This window comes from Ylistrum balloti, unplaced genomic scaffold (assembly GCF_031769215.1).
Source record: "Ylistrum balloti isolate Yb309-2 unplaced genomic scaffold, AGI_CSIRO_Ybal_v1 Utg370554, whole genome shotgun sequence".
Classification (NCBI taxonomy): Eukaryota; Metazoa; Mollusca; class Bivalvia; order Pectinida; family Pectinidae; genus Ylistrum; species Ylistrum balloti.
In genome coordinates this window covers 727,399-747,424 of record NW_026782349.1, presented here as the reverse complement: position 1 = coordinate 747,424, position 20,026 = coordinate 727,399, and the positions used below count along the sequence as shown (strand labels likewise).

Here is a 20,026-nt window from a genome sequence, read left to right as displayed (position 1 = left end):
ATATTTTTTATAAAAGTAATTATTACATATTCTCTCTACTTTCTCTTCTTGTCTCCTGATGACCCTAGCTGTTGCATTTTAAAATATTAATCCTGATTAATCTGTACGATTTGTTAACCCCAAGCAGGTTTCAAGGCTTTTAAGAAGAGGTAAGATCTGTTGATATTTATCGTTATACATATATATACTGATTATCAGACATCTAAATGCATTCATTTTCCATATTTACTTATTTTTGTTTTATAATCTTTGATCTGATTTTTTTTAAGCAGCAGGTCCTGTTATCCTGTGTTTCTTTTTACGTCTGATCCATCTCTGTCTCAATAACTCTTACAATCAAGCTAGCTTACTGTCATGGTTTCTAGTTTTTTTCAGCCGCTGGTGTCCTTAAGCATTTTTATAGCATTGTTGCGGAGCTATTCACTTTTTAGGAAACTGTTTAGTGTTCTGCATAATGAAGTGTGTTATTATTTAAAATGTTACAGTGTGATTACAATTATATATACAATCAACACAGCTAATATTTTCTAGGCTTGCAACTACCTTTAGGCGATGGCTTTTAATGTAGCTTGGTTATATATGTAATGTGTATTTATTGTATACAAATCTATATATTTATATTTTGGAGCACTTGAATTTTCATGCAGAACACATTTGTTTTATTTGTTAAATATGACCAGATTCTTAATATATACAACATTATGATATACCTAAACAGGACATATTTGATGTTAACATATACTATTTCCCTTTTACATGGAAAGGTTTCCAGGGAGTGAGAACTTGTATGGTGTTTGTGATTTTGTTTTAAATACATACATAAATTTTGAAGTAGTCTTGAAATTTTCAACCTTTTCAACCTTGTCGACCGTTTTTATCAGGAAAAGGATGTGATAAGGAGTTAAATGAATTATTGTGGAGTTTATTAAACAAGATAAACCTGTTGATTACAGGATTTTGATATGTTACAAGTGGATGGCAGATGGAATTGTTTAACAAGTTTATAATTCAGTATGGCATTGATACAAGTGTAATATTCTATTTATCACAGAACTTCCATTCATGGGAAATATAATCCATCTCTACCCCGACACTCTGTGTCGATTTGGACGATTAACTTGTGACAGTGGGGATGATGGTTTATTTTATCTATTGTTAGAAGTAAACAATCATGTCTAGGTCTACATTTTAAAAATATTTCTAAATACCTTGCCTGTTCCTGATAAAATATGCATTATTATTGTGAACCAGGCTATAAATTACAACACTGGTTATATACAGAGGAATGAGTTATGATGTTTTTTAACCGACCATATTCCACAATTTTAGATGGTAAATTCCATTCAGTGTTGCTTGAAGACAAAATGTTGAAGTTGAAATTAACACATAGATATTAAAATTATATGTCCATGTCTCTTTGTCATTAGGGAACAAAATCTTTCAGAAAAAAAACGTTTTTGAAATTTTCATTTTTGATTTGTAATTGCTTTGAAAGTCACCATGAAATGTGTTTTCAACTAGGGCATTGCTATTTTAAATAAAATTCCATTGTTATATTTATGATATGTACTTTTATAACAACTATGATGTACATTTGTAACGTACTCTGTTACCTTTGTTACAAGGAATGAGCCTACTTGAGTTTAGAGAGTTTAATAGTATGATTTGTTTTATGTTGTTGAGATTAGTTGCATACATAGATTGTTTAAACTCTATTTTATACCAACTGTCTGTTGGAAAATACTCAGCATTTGGTTTATTTTCTGCATCGAACACAAGGATAAACAAATGTAATATTTCAATGTAGTAGATTGTTACTTGATGCACTTAAATTTAATCTCTAAAATATTAATAGAAAATTATCTTATAAAAGTGGGTTTTGTATTGAACACAAGTATTAACAAACAGTTTATTTCCTATTTCGATTTTAGAATGATTATTTTTTTCTGTACTTAAAACATTTAGGACTTTAATCACAATTACTAATCCTAACACTTAAATTTATTTAGACAATGAGTCTAGAAAAAGGAGATCAGCATTGATAAACAGATACATAGAAACAGAAAAAAAGATATAGATGAACCAGAAACATTGTACAGACGAATCATTTTAGCTTCAGAAACATTCATTACGTTTGCCATGGTGTATACATTCTTTGATTTGTGCTCTCATTTTGTATATAATGTAGATCATGAGAACTTCTCATACCTTTATCGTCGTTATTGACAACGAATATAAACTGTTTGATCATAAGCAATCCTTTTGTTTTACGAATTGTGCAATGGTTTCTGCAGTGACGAGCAGCTGATTCAATTCTGATATGAATAATCAAAGTGATAGTCTATTTTATAGTCAGATCGTACATTGACAGATTGTTAAGGAATAATTCGTACCTGTGTACTAACGCTGGTCAACCTCTACCAGAGAGTTATCGTTCCTGATAGTCACATGGTGCCGCATCGCACTCTGGGAGAGATTGAGAGCTGGTCTGTATATGGTTTGATAAGTCATATGGCTGTACTGAAAGGGGTTATCTTGTCACGAATAGAAGAAACTATACAGCGACTTGTCCGTTTCTAATTTAAAACGAAATCACAACGAAATATCTTCTTTATATGAATACCTTATTACAGATTCATTTTCTCGGGCATAACAATCTCCATATCAGGATTGCTCTTCACCATGTGTCTTCGTTAAAACATTTGATAGATGAAATCCTTCTATGTATTCCTAATTTTATCAAATGTCATTTACGTGAACAAGTTGAGTCCCTTGCGTATATTTTGCTTAACATGTCGAAGATAAGTGGTCCCCCCTCTGCTTATTTCTAACGCACAGAGCTGGACGATTTCAGCTTATGGTGATCTGAAGCTGAGCTGATAGATAAACGTCATTTAAATCTACAATGGAACTATATTTTCATATTAAAGACGAAGAGGTGTTTATATTGTTTTTGTTGTATTTATTGTCTACTTGACATAACACGCCTGTCAGATTAATGTCATCCGTCTTACCGCTGTTGTTTTAAAATAACAAGATATCGGGATGATGAATGTTGCTCCAGGCTAGAGAGTTTGTGAGGCCAACCTATAAATATTTCGGTATGTAGAGATAATTATCTGACGTATAAAAATAAAGTATGGTCTTACGTGTCTGCATATGTTGGGAACACATCTCGTGCATTTCATGAAATTCTCCCTTGATAATACGAGCTATAGAATGTACTTATGTTAAATTCATGATAACGAGTACGAGTAACCGATTTATTTCATTGTGTCATTTGAAAATAAACGATTTTGTAGTTTGATAATTAAATAAGTAGATATACGGTGTACCTATGGATTTCATGCGAAGTATTGATCAAGGTTGAATTTTTCATAGATCTCGACAGGCAATGCCGCCCATTCACATTCTTTCAATTTCGCTGTTAAAAGATACTTTGAAATTCAACACATCCGAGACATCGACATCGACCCTAAGTTTAATCTAGACATAAACAATAGGAAAACCTTACCACTGGGAATTAGGATAAACGTTTCGATCTAAAACTTCAGATCGCGAAATTTCCATTTATACATAGGAACGCACCTGCTTCACAGACTTCGGTAACTCGCATATCAGAGTTGATTTATTACTTCATTTGTGTTCCTTATATCGAGATAACCTTGATAAATGTCGAATGAAGAAAGGAAAACTGCAACACCAGTTTCGAGAAATCAGATCAGGAAAGAGTCAATTTGTTGGTAACCATAATCTTAAAGTAAATGCCTTATTTCTATTTGTGTTATAAAAAAGCTAGATGCCCGCCTGTTCGTCGTCATACTGGTTCTGTTTTAGAGAGCGACTTGTCTCGGGTTGCCATTATTTTTAGACACTCGGCTATAAAAAATAATTATGTGTGTCTTTTGTAAATATTTCTATTGTTCTGGCTTTGAAATGATATTTTAACACACTACTCTTTTTGAATAAGAAAATGTGTTCGAAAACTTCCGTCAGAATATGTTCTATTTCGTTTCGTGTTCGTTATCCAGAAAAAATGTTAAAATGCAAAAATACTGTCATTGGCAGTTACGGATCAGGTATGTTTTTTTTACTGTTTCAACACATTAGAACTGGTCGAGACTTAATACATGACTGCTTAAACTTGGAATAATCAAAGCAAATTCGATGTCACTTTACTAATTGTAACTACGAGAATGACTCGAAGAAGAGTACAGAACCAACACAGTTGTCTTGTCTCTTGTTTCTTATATTTGTGACGTGTACAGTTTGATCAGGCAATGTATAGTTGTCCTACAGAAACATTGTTTGATATTATTTCATCATAAAGAACTATTGTTTGACGTTAATGTCATTATGTCCAACTTTGATGCCGTATGGCCCAGCTGACACGTGGACTCTCCTCGCGACCTCTGGCCTTCAGTGTCAGATGTTTCACGTGACGGAAGAAGGTAGATAAATCCAGCAGGATAATTGATCCTAAAGCGGCCATCAGTATGGCGGCTCCAACATATCCGATCCCTCTAGCACTCGGCCTGTTGTCTGCGACACTGATGTACTTCCGTCTGTTTGCTGCAAGGTGAATTGTGATCAGCGTTTGTAACCTTCCATCTTAATAACAAACTGTTATACAAACAATAGTATTGAAATCTGAAACTATAACGACATTTTTATTTATCACCAAGGTTTTTAGTATCGACCAGGCTCAATCATTTTTCTATGCAATTCATAGTTGACCATATAAGGTGTGCTTGATTTTAGATCTGTACTCAACAACACTTTTCTCTTGTGTGTCTTTTCTTCAATCAAATGGCAGTGGTTTTGCAGATTTTTGAATTATACGCTGTTTAATCAAATGAAATAAAACCCTGTTTTTAAAACTATCTACCATTGTCATTTGTTTGTATTTGTACGTGAATTATAGCAGATAACGTATACAGTACATTCTATTGGTAGATCCTACCTGACGTGTTTTTCTTGGGTATGGACAGTGTGTCAATAAGTTCCTGTATCTTCTGTTTCACCAAGGGGTCGTCCAGTGTTAGGTAGGGACTACAGGTACAGTAACAAGTCGTGTTCGGCTCCGTCGAACCTGTCGAAAACAATCAGCAATTTCATTGAGGATGTAAGACCTAAAAAAATGAAGTTATCGTTTCATTGTTCTTACGTCTTTTAGTTACAACGTCTTAACTAAAATATGCAGAAACTTATAATACAAATGTCAAATAAAGGCGGGTTCTCAATGAAGGGATATAAGATAAGGAACAACTTGGTGCCTGAGTTGCACATTCGAATCTCCGTTAGTCTGGAAAGTAAGTATGATGTTAGGTACCGCATGCATGAGTTATCATGACGATTAGAAATTCAGGTTGTTAGCAAAGTATGAAGTAATACTCACTACACGCTGAACACGTGCCAGTGGCTTCGGTTGTCTCTGACGTTGATTGAGTGTAAAGTGATGACGTAGTTGTAATGTCTGATGTCACTGATGACGTCATCTCACTCGTCTCCATTGATGGCTCGGTAGTCAGTTCAGTTTCTGCAGTTGTTTTGACATCACTTGCGGTCGTAGAGGTCACCGTTGTGTCTTCATCAATTGTTGTTTCTGCTTGTTTCTCAGTGGTTGTAGTTTCTGAATCAATGAATATTAGAAAAATTCATATATAACATTTAAAAACGAGTATAAAATCGTGAAAGATTTGTTTTAAAGTATTTCAGTCTCTTGGCCCGTCTTCCTTATATCCCTTTTCCCTATATGAAATTATAAAGTTATTATTTTTGCTTAGATCACTGATAGATATTGCTTATTCTTGCCAGCTTTTGCCAGACCCGTTTCTGTTGTAATATACAATAAGAGCCTAATTATGATACGAAACTATCCTTGTATTTGGGATTTTTCTTAAACGGCAACAATTGTGTCCAATATACAAATATTGCAGTTGAATAATTATGACATGTCTGCATCAAATATCTTGGTTTATGCTCGCGAGTGAACTCACGAATTTGGCGTGAGCATAGTCCAGGGGCTGTTTCGGTACATGATCTGTCCTGCCACCGGTACCCCGGTGTTTCCATGGGGAACATCCTGGCACAGTCTTGGGCTGGCATATTGTTGTCGTTAGGGTCTCCTGATTTCCAGTTGGTGTATGTTTGTGCTTGTCCGTCGTACGTCTGAAACACTCCTTCTGTCCGAGCGTCGGTAACACCAATCCAGTACCCAACGTACTTCTCCGAACTGAAAAGTGTACGAAAGACTCATCGCCAAGTGTTGGTACCATTTACTACAAATTTACAATTAAAAACACTATCGCCAAATAACAAATTGATCTACGTCTGTTTCAGTCATCTAGGACACGTCAGTGAAGCTAGCGGAGCACAGATATCCGAAACCGATGAGTCAAAGTCAATAAAAAATGCTCGAAATAAATTTTAAAAAACCGGATAGGGGGTTCATGTGTGGCACTGTTTGCATGATTTACAAATAAAGAGGTGGCAGCAGGTTACGCGGACTTTTTCTTTGACTACAAACACGTTGCAGCAACATGGGATGTTATTATCTACATTCATTTATTGGTATGATTACATTGCTAAGTATGTCACTTTCCCATCTTAATTTGACATTTCTTTCGATCAATTTTGATAACCTCTATCGGCTCTTAGGATTCCAATTCCAGGTCCTTAGCATCCCTGACGAGTCCTACTAGAGTAATTTAATTGTGTGTCTATTGTAAACTTTTTAGTCCAAACAGAGCAGGTTTATTTGTTTTCTGGCAGTATTAAAATATGACACAAGAGTACTGTAATGTAGGGTTAATGTGCATGATTATAATAACCAATCATTTTTATATCCTTGCGCATTGTACACCGACTCAGATAACACAGATAATTGTTTTACATCAAGCATTAGATGATTCTGATTTCAGGAGGTACCTCATGGTTATCAAAGAATTAGTTCAATACCGTATTGTACCTACAAAAATTAATTATTTATCGAATATAGTCACTGACATCAATATGTAGATTGTAAAATTGTAAATAATCTCCAATCGTGTACATCAATATACCACTACTCTAATGTATTTACTAGAGTATGATAATTTTTTTAGGATTCATCATCACTGATTTCTTAACATTTAATACCCAGACTCCAGTTCTGTGTGATACTGCGTCTGTATAAACAGTTGTGTAGACTGGTCAGGGATGACAGCAAGAACGCCTCCGTCCTTTACACATTCTGCCATACTAAGTGTGGCCGTCAAAAGACTGGACACGCGCCAGAAACACGTCTCTGTCGCAGTGTCGTAGACACTGGGAGCTGGGCATGATGACGCAGACGATGACATCACTGCAATGAACCGTAAAAGGAACGATTGTTGAACTAAGGTATCTCTGATCTTATCTCTGTTGACACATTTTTTAAAATCAATCAATTTGAACTATGAAACAACTGATAAAAACAAATAAGTATTTCACCTATAGTGAATAGAAACAAATATTTCGTAAACGTCTTTAAGTATCTGTTAAGCCAAAGACGAGGATTTGATTAAATTATCTTCGAAATCAGCATTTTTTCTAACGCATAAACTGCTTAACAATCGTAAATTGTCATTTACAAAAACAATAAGAAGACCCAGCTCTCTAAATTTAACTCCTTCCAAGTGATTCTCGCTCTAAAATAAAACCGAGTTAACAACGCCGAAACCATCAGCTGAACTTACAAACAGCAAATATATCGAAATGTATGTTACATAGTTGGATCACCAGGCTTACTGACAAACATCAAAAATACCGAACTTCATATCGTAAATGAATTGATATTGGATTCTCCTATGTTATCACGATGACACTATTGCCATTTCTCACTCTTTTCAGCATTCTGCATCTTGTGAAACTCCGAGTTGCTTTTTTTCTTCAACATCTATCACAAAAATATGATGTAGAGAACAAGACCTACACTTTCTAATCAACCTCGACAAATAAAGATCGCTATGGGTCTGAAAGTAAGTATGTTACCACCTCAGAATGAAAAATCCCTGTAGGAAATTTTAAATAATTCGTATTTTTAAAAATCACTAAAAGCTATCGAGGCACGAGGTTTGTTTGGACAAATTTGTCGTTTACTGCATTTCAGCTTCTTCGTGGTATAAGCATGGCACAAGATCAATAAATCTAAATAACCAATAGTCTTTTTTATTGGTTCTGATAAATATTTTTCGATAAATTCAGTCTCATATCAAAACATCAGCAAAACACCCAAGAAAGGATCTTAATTTGTTCTGTACCGTCCCCTTTCATATACACCAACACAACTCATCAGTAATCATATTATCACATACTTCAGACAACTACGCATAGATACCAACGGGAATTTTTAAATTTTAAAAAGAAGGAAAAAATGATGTGGAAGATGAAATGCGTACAGACGTATCAGAAATGTCCAAGGTTATTGTGTTCCCTGATATATACGTCACCACTGGATAAAAATTCAACTGAAAAAAACTGAAAACCTATCAACAGAATCAGATGTGATGTCGTTTGAATTAAAACTTTTCCCGTAGAAAACCTTGACTACGTCATGACAATGAAACCAACAAAATAAAATTTTATTTTCTTTAGTTTGAAGCGCCTTAATTAAAGCATTGACTAGATAGGGATACTGAAACAATATAGAAAATCAGATGTATTGTCATTATTGTAAATTTAAACTGCTGTGACAGAAAGCAATGGCTACACCACAGCAGTAATGCCAGTATACAAGATCAGATGTCTTGCTGTAAATTGGAGTCACTCTAGTAGAAACCCACCATATTATAGAGAATACAATATCTTTGTTATACATCAAAACTGCTCTGATAAAAATCTTGTGGTCCCATCATCAAACTCATGCACATAAGATGAAATGTTTCAGTGTAGACTAAAATAATTCATAGAACCACAAATAGAGTCTTTAGAGACTATCAAAACTCTTTCAATAGACTGAATTCTCGGCTCTGTGAAGATTTGTAAAACATAAGTTTTTGCCTTGAGCTAGTGGTTGTTCCGTAACGCATGTGTTATCGTGGAGATGCATACCTAAGGCGATGATGAAAACTCTAACAGACACCAAGCCGACTCCAGGCTGAAAAGATAACATATGACAGGTGTGATGGATGTGTTAAGATAATCGATCACTCTTAATGCACACTACTTTACAAAATACAAGTGACCAATCATTTTGGGTCATATGTTTCCATCACCTTGACTCAGTACAGCCACAAATCGTAAATGTTTATTTAAAAAAATACATGTAATAAGAAGAATCAAAATAATGATTCATTTGATACTATATTTCGTATGTAGTACATAGTGATCAAGAAATGTTGAAACACAATAATTAGGTATCAAACATTATTTAATGAATGTTACACAAAAGAGGAAATTAGAAATTGCTGTTTAAGAACGTTTACTGTTAAGCGATAATATAATTAAACCGGAGTCTAATTTCTTCGTAAACCACACGAAGATATTTCTTAGTTCGTATAACCATTTAAAGCGTGACACACCGAACTTCATTTCGTACAAGGAAATAAAATATTTCCCAATTAGATCATGATGGCGACCATATTACTTCCAAATAGGGTTCATCGGCCTTCATCTAAGGAAACTCTGGTGTGAAGTCAACTGTAAACCAAAAGGTTGAAAAAGTAGTGATGTAACTATCTAGGAATGGCATGATTACGGTAGGGAAATCATCTGGAGCGTTTGTCACCAAGCTACATCTGTTATCAGTATTGGTTTCCTTGGTTGGCTCCGTTATACATACTGTATTGGCTAGATACCGCATGTGTGAGTCTTAGGTTGAAATAAATATTTCATTCTGCTATGTATTTGTTCCTTGGAACTAAATCCGCAGACCACCATAAATGTCGTTGTGTAATTTATAATCTCGCATCAGCGGTGTACATCCGCCATTAAAATGTTCCTATCAATAATCGATTTAGAATCAATATGAAGACTCTGAAGTAATGGGCATATAAATGTGTATTGCTCAATAAAACTATATTAATGTTTCAGCAAATTGTTTCTCTACACATTAATCCATACGTAACGGAGGAAGCATGCTGTTCACGCCGCCCGAACAGGAGAATTATACCTAGGTCCTGTCCTGGATGATCGATATCGATTGTCTTGTGTGTCAATATCACCGATGTCTCCCACCAAAATATCAAAGTAGAAGATGTTGTCTCACATCTTTCCTAACGCTGAACAGAATAGATACATACTCTGAACCAGAATATCAGATTTCGAGAAAGTGATACCAAGTCAATGGAAGAAAGGGTTAATCTTACGTGTTAAATATTATCCAGAATATTACATAATATCGGGTACTACATGTGGAACAGGAAATAACTAAGCCATATTTCATGTATTTGGGACAACTGATATAATGCTGCTGATATTTTCACAATCACTAGCACTATCTTGTAATAACGTTATTATAGTAGTCATAAAGGATATTTTCATACAAACATATTGAGTGTAAGATACATGTATAAATACCCAATGTTTCTCAATAAAAAACGACAATTGTTTTGTTTTGGAAATACAATTCTGAACATGAGACTTATTCTGTGATAAAGGAACATATATCAAAATCGATGCAAAATCCTAAAAAATTAAGTAAGTAAAGTCATTCTATGTTGAAATCCGAGATCGAACCAGTGACCTTAACATCTCCACATCTAACACTCCCAAGTATAATATATAAACCTATTGGCAAGTTGTTTCCATAATATTCCTACAGTAGTGCCTAGCACATCAAATGTATTGCATTCTTCTTCACAATGATGTAGATGTTACGACGATAAAAAAATCCACAGGTTGACAAAAAGACGCCCAAATAGACATGTACTTCTTAACACCTCTTTCCATATAAGACAACAGAAAACTAAGTTATTTGGTAACATCTACATCTTAAGTATCTAAGCAAGTATAGATCAGACAATTAGATTTATAAATTAAAAAGCACTACACTACCCCTATGGTTAAACTCATCATTGATTTTAATCTACTTTCTCATCTCAATAACACTCTTAGTGTATGATTGATTGACATGTAGTCCATGCCTCTGTGTTGTCATGCATAACTTTTGCTTTCACTTGTACGAAATGCTAATAATAATGATAAAATATCTGATTAACAATTGCATTTCTTTCTATTGAATTATAAAGCTGAACAAAAATACACCAATGCCGTTACAGACAGGTCAAGGCCACGAATAGTGATGTCAGATCATAAACAGCTTAACAAATATATTTTTTAGATTTTTTTACTTGGCGATCCAAAGGAATCTTCAATCTAACGATCCCCACAACTGAGTTATAAGCCGAGAAAATTAAATTTGTTAAACGTGTTCCAAGATAGTTATCAATAGCATCTGCTGTCTGTTCCCTAATGTTGTTTTATCATGTAGATTTGAAAAAAATATTTGTGTAGCATTGGGGAAATAAAACACAAAGGAAAAATGACAGAATAGATAACATAATATCACAATTATATCACAAGTTTAAGATAAAGTAAAAATACAAGAAAAACCACAACGTCAGCGGTATCAATGCCAGAATGTCACATTGCTGTGCAACTAAGAATGGTGCTGATGTGGTAAAGCTTTTATCAGGGCTGAATGAACTCAGAACTTAGATTGGACTAAAGATACATCAAGTCTAGTTCATTACCTTTCGATAAAATCATCTTTAATTCATTTCACATCATAACGAATGATACAATATTAAAAAAAAAGAGTCATATTGCCGAAACCCGGGATCGAACCAGGGACCTTTAGATCTTCAGTCTAACGCTCTCCCAACTGAGCTATTTCGGCTCTATATATGTGTTACATACACCCATTGGCAGGCTGACCAATCAATCGATCAGTTAATTAAGTCACCGCATTTGGACTTATTACGATGTATCAAAATTATTGCATCATATTTTGCTGTACAGTAATAGATATTGATATTCTGACTCGAAAAAAATAAGAGAAAGAAGAAAAATTGCAGGAAAAAATAATTTTCGGCTTCTTTGAATTTTGGAAAACGTTAAGACCGTTTTTATTTGGTGATATCTCCCTCTAAGTATCATTACAACATAAGTATAGAATAGATAAAACATTTCATTCTATCTATGTAATTAAAACATTAACTTTATTGTTAAACTCAATATTTTCTTAGTAATAGGTATCTATGTTCTGACCGAAAAATCCCAAACAATTACAGACAAAAATAATTCTTAACTTCTTAAAATCTACCCCCTTCTTATCATTCCAACGTCAGTATAGATGAGATAAACTGTTTCATTCTATTCATGCATTTTAATCACTATACTGTATCGTTAAACTCTTTTCATCTCAATAAAAATATCAACCTATGATTGATTAAAACGTTTTTCATTAACTTCAACTCTAACCAAATAACAATTAAATGCTAATTTACTGAGTGGAATTCTTTCTATTGAATTACAAAACTGAACAAAGATGAAAAAATACGATATTATCCAAAACAAGTCATCTTGCCGAAACCCGGGATCGAACCAGGGACCTTTAGATCTTCAGTCTAACGCTCTCCCAACTGAGCTATTTCGGCTCTATATATGAAATGCATGCACCCATTTCCAGGCTGCTTAATCAATCGATGAGTTAGTATAGTCACCACACTTGTACATATTATGATATATCAAAATTATTGCATCACATTTTTCTTGATAGTAATAGGTGATGATATTCTGACTAAAAAAAACTGCAGGAAAATAATTCTGGGCCTCTTTAACTTAGGAAAACGATAAAAACCGTTTTTGTTTAATGATATCTCCCTCTAAGTATCTTTACAACATAAGTATAGATCAGATAAAACATTTCTGAATAACGTTACACACTTCCGGTGTGAAGGTATATGTCCAGTCATCCGAGACTAAGACGTAACTATTACATTTCTATCAATTACATCATATTTTAAATTATATTGAATATGTGTGATTTGACTATAAAAAAGTTACCTGAATGTCTATATACTCCTCCCATCAGAAAGCGAGGTATATAACCTATTGGGGCACATTAACAAATTAAGTATGGCAGATATTATAGTTTCATTAATCTACTTTAGGTGTTTATGGGCTGCCATTGTGTACATTTGTTCACTTTGGTACTTCTGTAGAAAGAATACAAATTCAATCATTAGGCATTTTTATTGTTATTTCCTTAAAGTGAAAGAAACATTTATACATGAAAACGAACAAAAAATCAACCACATTTAATTCAGTCCAAGGCAGGTATTGTGATGAAAAGTATATCTACATAAAGAGTGAGTTTAATGATGTAGTATAGTGATTTAAACGCATGAATAGAATGAAAGTGTATCTCATCTATACTGATGTTGGAATGATACTAAAGACGTAGATATCGAATAAAAAAGTGCTTTCTCGTTTTCTTAAGATCAAAGAGACTAAGACTGACATTTTCTTGTAATCGTCTCAATCTTTGCATGTTTTCCAGTCAGAAAGTATTGTACCTATCAATATGGAGAAGACTCCGATGTATCACGTTTGATTTCGTACCAGGTACTACCATAGGAGGAATATGTAAAGGTGTAGCCATAGGAGGAATATGTAAAGGTGTAGCCATAGGAGGAATATGTAAAGGTGTTACTACAGGAGGAATATGTAAAGGTGTTACTGTAGGAGGAATATGTAAAGGTGTTACCATAGGAGGAATATGTAAAGGTGTTACTGTAGGAGGAATATGTAAATGTGTAGCCATAGGAGGAATATGTAAAGGTGTAGCCATAGGAGGAATGTGTAAAGGTGTTACTGTAGGAGGAATATGTAAAGGTGTTACTGTAGGATGAATATGTAAAGGTGTTACTGTAGGAGGAATATGTAAAGGTGTAGCCATAGGAGGAATATGTAAAGGTGTTACTATAGGAAGAATATGTAAAGGTGTTACCATAGGAGGAATATGTAAAGGTGAAGCCATAGGAGGAATATGTAAAGGTGTTACTGTAGGAGGAATATGTAAAGGTGTTACCATAGGAGGAATATGTAAAGGTGTTACCATAGGAGGAATATGTAAAGGTGTTGCAATAGGAGGAATATGTAAAGGTGTTACCATAGGAGGAATATGTAAAGGTACTACTATAGGAGGAATATGTAAATATACTACTGTAGGAGGAATATGTAAAGGTGTTACTATAGGAGAAATATATAAAGGCACTACTATTGCAGGAATATGTAAAGGTGTTACTATAGGAGGAATATGTAAAGGTGTTACCACAGGATATGTAAAGATGTTACCATAGGAGGAATATGTAAAGGTGTTACCATAGGAGGAATATGTAAAGGTGTTACTACAGGAGGAATATGTAAAGGTGTTACTGTAGGAGGAATATGTAAAGGTGTTACCATAGGAGGAATATGTAAAGGTGTAGCCATAGGAGGAATATGTAAAGGTGTTACTATAGGAGGAATATGTAAAGGTGTTACTGTAGGAGGAATATGTAAATGTGTTACCATAGGAGGAATATGTAAAGGTGTTACTGTAGGTGGAATATGTAAAGGTGTTACCATAGGAGGAATATGTAAAGGTGTTACTGTAGGAGGAATATGTAAAGGTGTTATTGTAGGAGGAATATGTAAAGGTGTAGCCATAGGATGAATATGTAAAGGTGTAGCCATAGGAGGAATATGTAAAGGTGTTACTATAGGAGGAATATGTAAAGGTGTAGCCATAGGAGGAATATGTAAAGGTGTTACTATAGGAGGAATATGTAAAGGTGTTACTGTAGGAGGAATATGTAAAGGTGTTACTGTAGGAGGAATATGTAAAGGTGTAGCCATAGGAGGAATATGTAAAGGTGTTACCATAGGAGGAATATGTAAAGGTGTTACCATAGGAGGAATATGTAAAGGTGTTACTATAGGAGGAATATGTAAAGGTGTTACCATAGGAGGGATATGTAAAGGTGTAGCCATAGGAGGAATATGTAAAGGTGTTACTGTAGGAGGAATATGTAAAGGTGTTACCATAGGAGGAATATGTAAAGGTGTTACCATAGGAGGAATATGTAAAGGTGTTGCAATAGGAGGAATATGTAAAGGTGTTACCATAGGAGGAATATGTAAAGGTACTACTATAGGAGGAATATGTAAAGGTGTTACTATAGGAGGAATATATAAAGGCACTACTATTGCAGGAATATGTAAAGGTGTTACTATAGGAGGAATATGTAAATGATTACATCGTCTCATCGATTGTTCAGCCTGACAATAGGTGTTTGCATATTGTTTGTATAGCCGAAATAGCTCAGTTGGGAGAGCGTTAGACTGAAGATCTAAAGGTCCCTGGTTCGATCCCGGGTTTCGGCAAGATGACTTTTTTGGTTCATAATGTTGGAAAAGTAACATTCATAATAACATAAACTGTTTACCTATAAAACTGAGAAAAAAATTACGAAACATAATGTGTTAGAAATGACGTCTCCTATGTGCCAATCTATGTTCTGACATATTTTAGCCCTGATATAAGTGTTTTGGAATTACCACTTTAGCGCTGATGTAAGTTGTTCAGTTTTGTAATCGGGCACTTTGGCATCTATCGTCCATACCGTTGACGCTGCAGTCTAACTTGTATTTGTATAATATATCAATATGTATATATTTGTACTTTACTCGAAATATAAATGGTCTAGAGAACTAAAAACAAAATTAGACATCCATGGAACAGAATGTATATCTAGTTATTTATCTTGCTTCCTACATTTGAAGTTCCTACAATGGACACTGAATCTGTTTCCCACCCTTAAAAATCTGTTGGTATAAGAAAGGTTGAGAATAGGGAATGAGGCATTGTATTTCAGACATATGTATATTTGTGAATATGTGAATGAAATACATTTGCAATACATGTTGGATTACTTTAGACCAGGGCTTAAGTAGGCTTTGTTTAACAAGAACATCAAACAAATATGTCCACAGAATATTAGTTAACTCTAAGAATCGATGTAAGCAGATAAAAAGGGAACACAAGGATTATATTATCAGGTGGAACAAGGTTGACAACAACGAAACCGCCATACGTGCTAACGAACGTTGAATACATTTACCGCAATATCGAACAAATAAATAACATTCTAATGGGATAGAAAACGAAAGGAAATATACCAATTCAATGATAAAGTTTAATATCAACTGTATAGACGATAGATGCCAAATGGTCCGATTACAAAGCTGAACAACTTACAACAGTGCTAATGAGATAATACAAAATACTTAAATCAGGGCTTAACAGAAATGGGCAGAAAGGAAACATCAGGTCTTAATACATAACGTTTCGAAAAGTCTTTTATTTCATATTGAAACCGATTGTATCTTCATTAATAATACAACATTAGCCAAAAATAGTGATGCTGCCTAAACTCGGAATTGAACCAAAGACCTTTAAATCTTCAGTATAACGCTCTCCCAACTGAGCTATTTCGGCTCTATATATGTACAACATACACCCATTGTCAGGCTTTCAGGAGTTATTTTAGTCACCACACTCAGTGGACATATATATATAAATTATTGCATCATATTTTGCTGTACAGTAATAGATATTGATATTCTGACTCGAAAAAAATAAGAGAAAGAAGAAAAATTGCAGGAAAAAATAATTTTCGGCTTCTTTGAATTTTGGAAAACGTTAAGACCGTTTTTATTTGGTGATATCTCCCTCTAAGTATCATTACAACATAAGTATAGATCAGATAAAACATTTCATTCTATCTATGTAATTAAAACATTAACTTTATTGTTAAACTCATTCTTGATGTGGATATACTTTCTATCTCAATAACAATATTAGCCTATTATTATTATTATATTATTTATTTTTTGTTTTGTTTTGTTTTGTTTTGTTTTGTTTTTTTGGGGGGGGGGGTATTTTTCATATATAACTCTCGCTTCCACTCCAATCAAATAATAATTAAATGCTTCTTTACTGAATGGATTTCTTTCTATTGAATTACAAAACTGAACAAACATATCAACAGCGTCATTTATTTTTTCAAATTATATACACCCGCTCAAAAGTTAAGAACCACCAGATTTTTTTGGACAGGGTTAAAAAGACCATAACTGAGAATCAATAATTTCTGCACAAATACCGTTGAAAATGTTAATTCTTAATTTGTACGACTTTAAACTCGTAATCTAGATTATAAATGACGACATGAATTCAATATTTGATATTTTATCAGCAGTATTTTAAAATTGAAACTTTTCATCAAATTTAGTAACCAAAATATGTTTTCATGTTAACGAAAAGCAGTCAACTTTTTATCATCAAAAAAGTGAAGCAATAATTTGTGATACATCTCTCTTTGTTAACACAAATAGTTGTTAGTATCGGGTGTAACCGCCCCTTGCACGGATGCAAATTTCAACACGTCTCCTCATACTGGTGATGAGTCTTCTGATTTGCATTTGGAGGATGTTATCCCATTCCTCCCGAAGAGCCTGTGCATATTTTGCACACCACGGACTCGTGCTCGCACACGGTGGCCTAAAGTATCCCATAGATGTTCTATGGGATTCAGATCAGGGCTTCTCGCCGGCCAAGGAAGAGTGTCAATGGCGTTACGCTGAAGATATTCCCTCACTGCAAGGGCTCGGTAAGGTCTGGCATTATCGTCCATTAGGATGGGTCGGCTCGCCAGCGTATGGTTATCAAAATGAGGCACAATTTCTGTTTGAAGGATCTGATTCTGGTACCTTTCACCATTGGGGTTGCCTTGGACTTGGACGAGGTCAAGTTCACAATCATATGAACTACAACCCCATACCATCACAGACCCACCACCGAATGGAATTTCTGGCTGGATGTTATGTTGATGGTAGGCAGTGCCTCGTGGTCGCCATATCCGGCTTCTCCCGTCAGTAACGTGCAAAAGAAACCGACTTTCATCAGACCAATAAACACGTCTCCATGACCGAATATTCGGCCAACCGCGCCGTGTGTTGCACCACTGCAATCGGTCCTGGATATGTCTCTGGGTGAGAAGAGGACGTCGGATAGGACGACGTGAAGAAAGTCCACCAGCTTTTAGTCTCCGCTTCAACTTGCTGAGAGACAATCGGGCGTTGACTTGTCATCTGTCTCTTAGAGTCCGACTTGTCGATCTTGGCTCCTGCCTAGCCAGTCTCAAAAGCATTCTGTCATCACGAGCAGTTGTTTTTTCTGGGTCTTCCATTTCGTTGTCGATCTTGGACATTCCTAGTAGCAACGTGCTTACGGTTTAGACGACTGATGACGGTGTGGGTAATATTGAGTTTACGTCCAGTTTCCCTACATGACATTCCCGTACTATGCATGCCAATGATTTGCCACCTTTCATTGTTACTAATTCGTCGTCTAGGCATAGCTGCACGCGGTATACAACCGATAAAAGACTTTGAAAACACTGTGAAAAATGTAGGTGTGAACTTAGTTTTTATACAGGCGTAGGGTCACCTTGTAACAGCAAAATTTACCTGGCATGTGCATATCATGCACAAAGGTTTACGTGTGTTACATCTCTATAAAATGAGCTCGTTTTAAGCAGTGTTGGCAATCAGATTTCAAATTTGAAGATGGCGGTGCTTAACTTTTGAGCGGGTGTATATATAAAAAGGACGATTTTGCCGAAATTCCAGCGGTATGTCTAAATAACGAAACATATACTTCCGGTGTGTAGGTATATGTCCAGTCATCCGAGTTTGGGATGTATCTATTACATTTCTATCTATTACATCAGATTTTAAGTAACATAGAATATGTGTGATTTGGCGATAAAAAAAACGTTAGATACTCACCTACACACCGGAAGTATGTCTCGTTATTGCGACATATCGCCGAAATAGCTCAGTTGGGAGAGCGTTAGACTGAAGATCTAAAGGTCCCTGGTTCGATCCCGGGTTTCGGCAATATGGCTTTTTAGGGTCATGTTTTTTCTGATATTTAAAACCCTTAAGCTGTTTTATGTTTTGACGTATCGATTTTAATCCTGGCCTGTCTGTAATGACGTTGTTGATATCTTTGTTCAGCTTTGTAATTCAATAAAAAAGAAACCCATTTAGTAATTAAGTATTCAATTTTTTTTAGTTAGTGATTATGCAAGAGTTATACATGACCCGCCCCCATCCAAAAACAATCATAGGCTTATATTGTTATTAAGATGAAAAGTATATCCACATCAAGAATGAGTTTAACAATAAAGTGAAATGTTTTAAATACTTAGGTAGTATGAACTGCTTTAACTGGTCTATACTTATGCTGTAATTATACAAGGGATAATTTTTTAAAAAATCTTATAATTATAAGGGGATATATCATGATATCATGAGTTTTATCATATTCCTAGGTTCAAAGAGGACGAGAATTATTTTTTCCTGCAATTATTTTTTCGAGACAGAACGTCACCACCTATTACTATCAAGAAAAATGTGATACAATAATTTTGATATATCGTAATATGTTTAAGTGTGGTGACTATACTAACTCATCGATCGATCGATCAGCCTGCCAACGGGTGAATGTTTGACGTTTAAAGAGCCGAAATAGCTCAGTTGGGAGAGCGTTAGACTGAAGATCTAAAGGTCCCTGGTTCGATCCCGGGTTTCGGCAATATAAATCTTTTTGGTTGATATTGTATTATTCAAAATGATACAATTTGTTTCAATATGAAATAAAAGGTATCTGCTGTTCTTGTTAAACAAAGCATACTAAAGTACCGGTCTATTATAACCCAACAGATTGTTACTTCAGAATATCAGCACGAGCCGAGGTACCTCACGCTTGATAGGTTGGGGATTTTTTCCACTTTTAAAAATCTTACAAAAATCATATTGGTATTTCATTCACGTGTTTACAAATATACATATGTCTGAAATACAATACCTCATTCCCTATTCTCAACCTTTCTTATACCAACAGATTTTTAAGGGGGAAAAACAGCCTCAGTGTCCATTGTAGGAACTT

At 34.7% G+C, this 20,026-nt stretch overlaps 1 protein-coding gene and 6 non-coding genes across 7 annotated transcripts; 3 read left to right on the top strand and 4 right to left on the bottom strand.

The window, feature by feature from the left end:
- Nucleotides 1-4,354: 4,354 nt before the first annotated feature.
- Nucleotides 4,355-7,343, bottom strand: LOC132556195 (sperm receptor for egg jelly-like). Its single transcript, XM_060220588.1, has 5 exons — nucleotides 7,141-7,343; nucleotides 6,000-6,235; nucleotides 5,399-5,632; nucleotides 4,964-5,092; nucleotides 4,355-4,572 (listed from the first exon to the last, which is right to left on the bottom strand). The coding sequence occupies exons 1-5, from the start codon at nucleotides 7,341-7,343 to the stop codon at nucleotides 4,355-4,357; spliced, it is 1,020 nt and encodes a 339-aa protein (XP_060076571.1).
- Nucleotides 7,344-11,787: 4,444 nt separating this feature from the next.
- Nucleotides 11,788-11,860, bottom strand: Trnaf-gaa (transfer RNA phenylalanine (anticodon GAA)). Its single transcript has one exon. It is a non-coding gene; the product is annotated as a tRNA-Phe (tRNA).
- Nucleotides 11,861-12,547: 687 nt separating this feature from the next.
- On the bottom strand, nucleotides 12,548-12,620 carry Trnaf-gaa (transfer RNA phenylalanine (anticodon GAA)). The gene has a single exon. It is a non-coding gene; the product is annotated as a tRNA-Phe (tRNA).
- A 2,700-nt stretch (nucleotides 12,621-15,320) lies between these two features.
- Trnaf-gaa (transfer RNA phenylalanine (anticodon GAA)) lies at nucleotides 15,321-15,393 on the top strand. Its single transcript has one exon. It is a non-coding gene; the product is annotated as a tRNA-Phe (tRNA).
- A 1,041-nt stretch (nucleotides 15,394-16,434) lies between these two features.
- Nucleotides 16,435-16,507, bottom strand: Trnaf-gaa (transfer RNA phenylalanine (anticodon GAA)). Its single transcript has one exon. It is a non-coding gene; the product is annotated as a tRNA-Phe (tRNA).
- Nucleotides 16,508-18,899: 2,392 nt separating this feature from the next.
- Trnaf-gaa (transfer RNA phenylalanine (anticodon GAA)) lies at nucleotides 18,900-18,972 on the top strand. Its single transcript has one exon. It is a non-coding gene; the product is annotated as a tRNA-Phe (tRNA).
- A 627-nt stretch (nucleotides 18,973-19,599) lies between these two features.
- On the top strand, nucleotides 19,600-19,672 carry Trnaf-gaa (transfer RNA phenylalanine (anticodon GAA)). The gene has a single exon. It is a non-coding gene; the product is annotated as a tRNA-Phe (tRNA).
- Nucleotides 19,673-20,026: the final 354 nt, after the last annotated feature.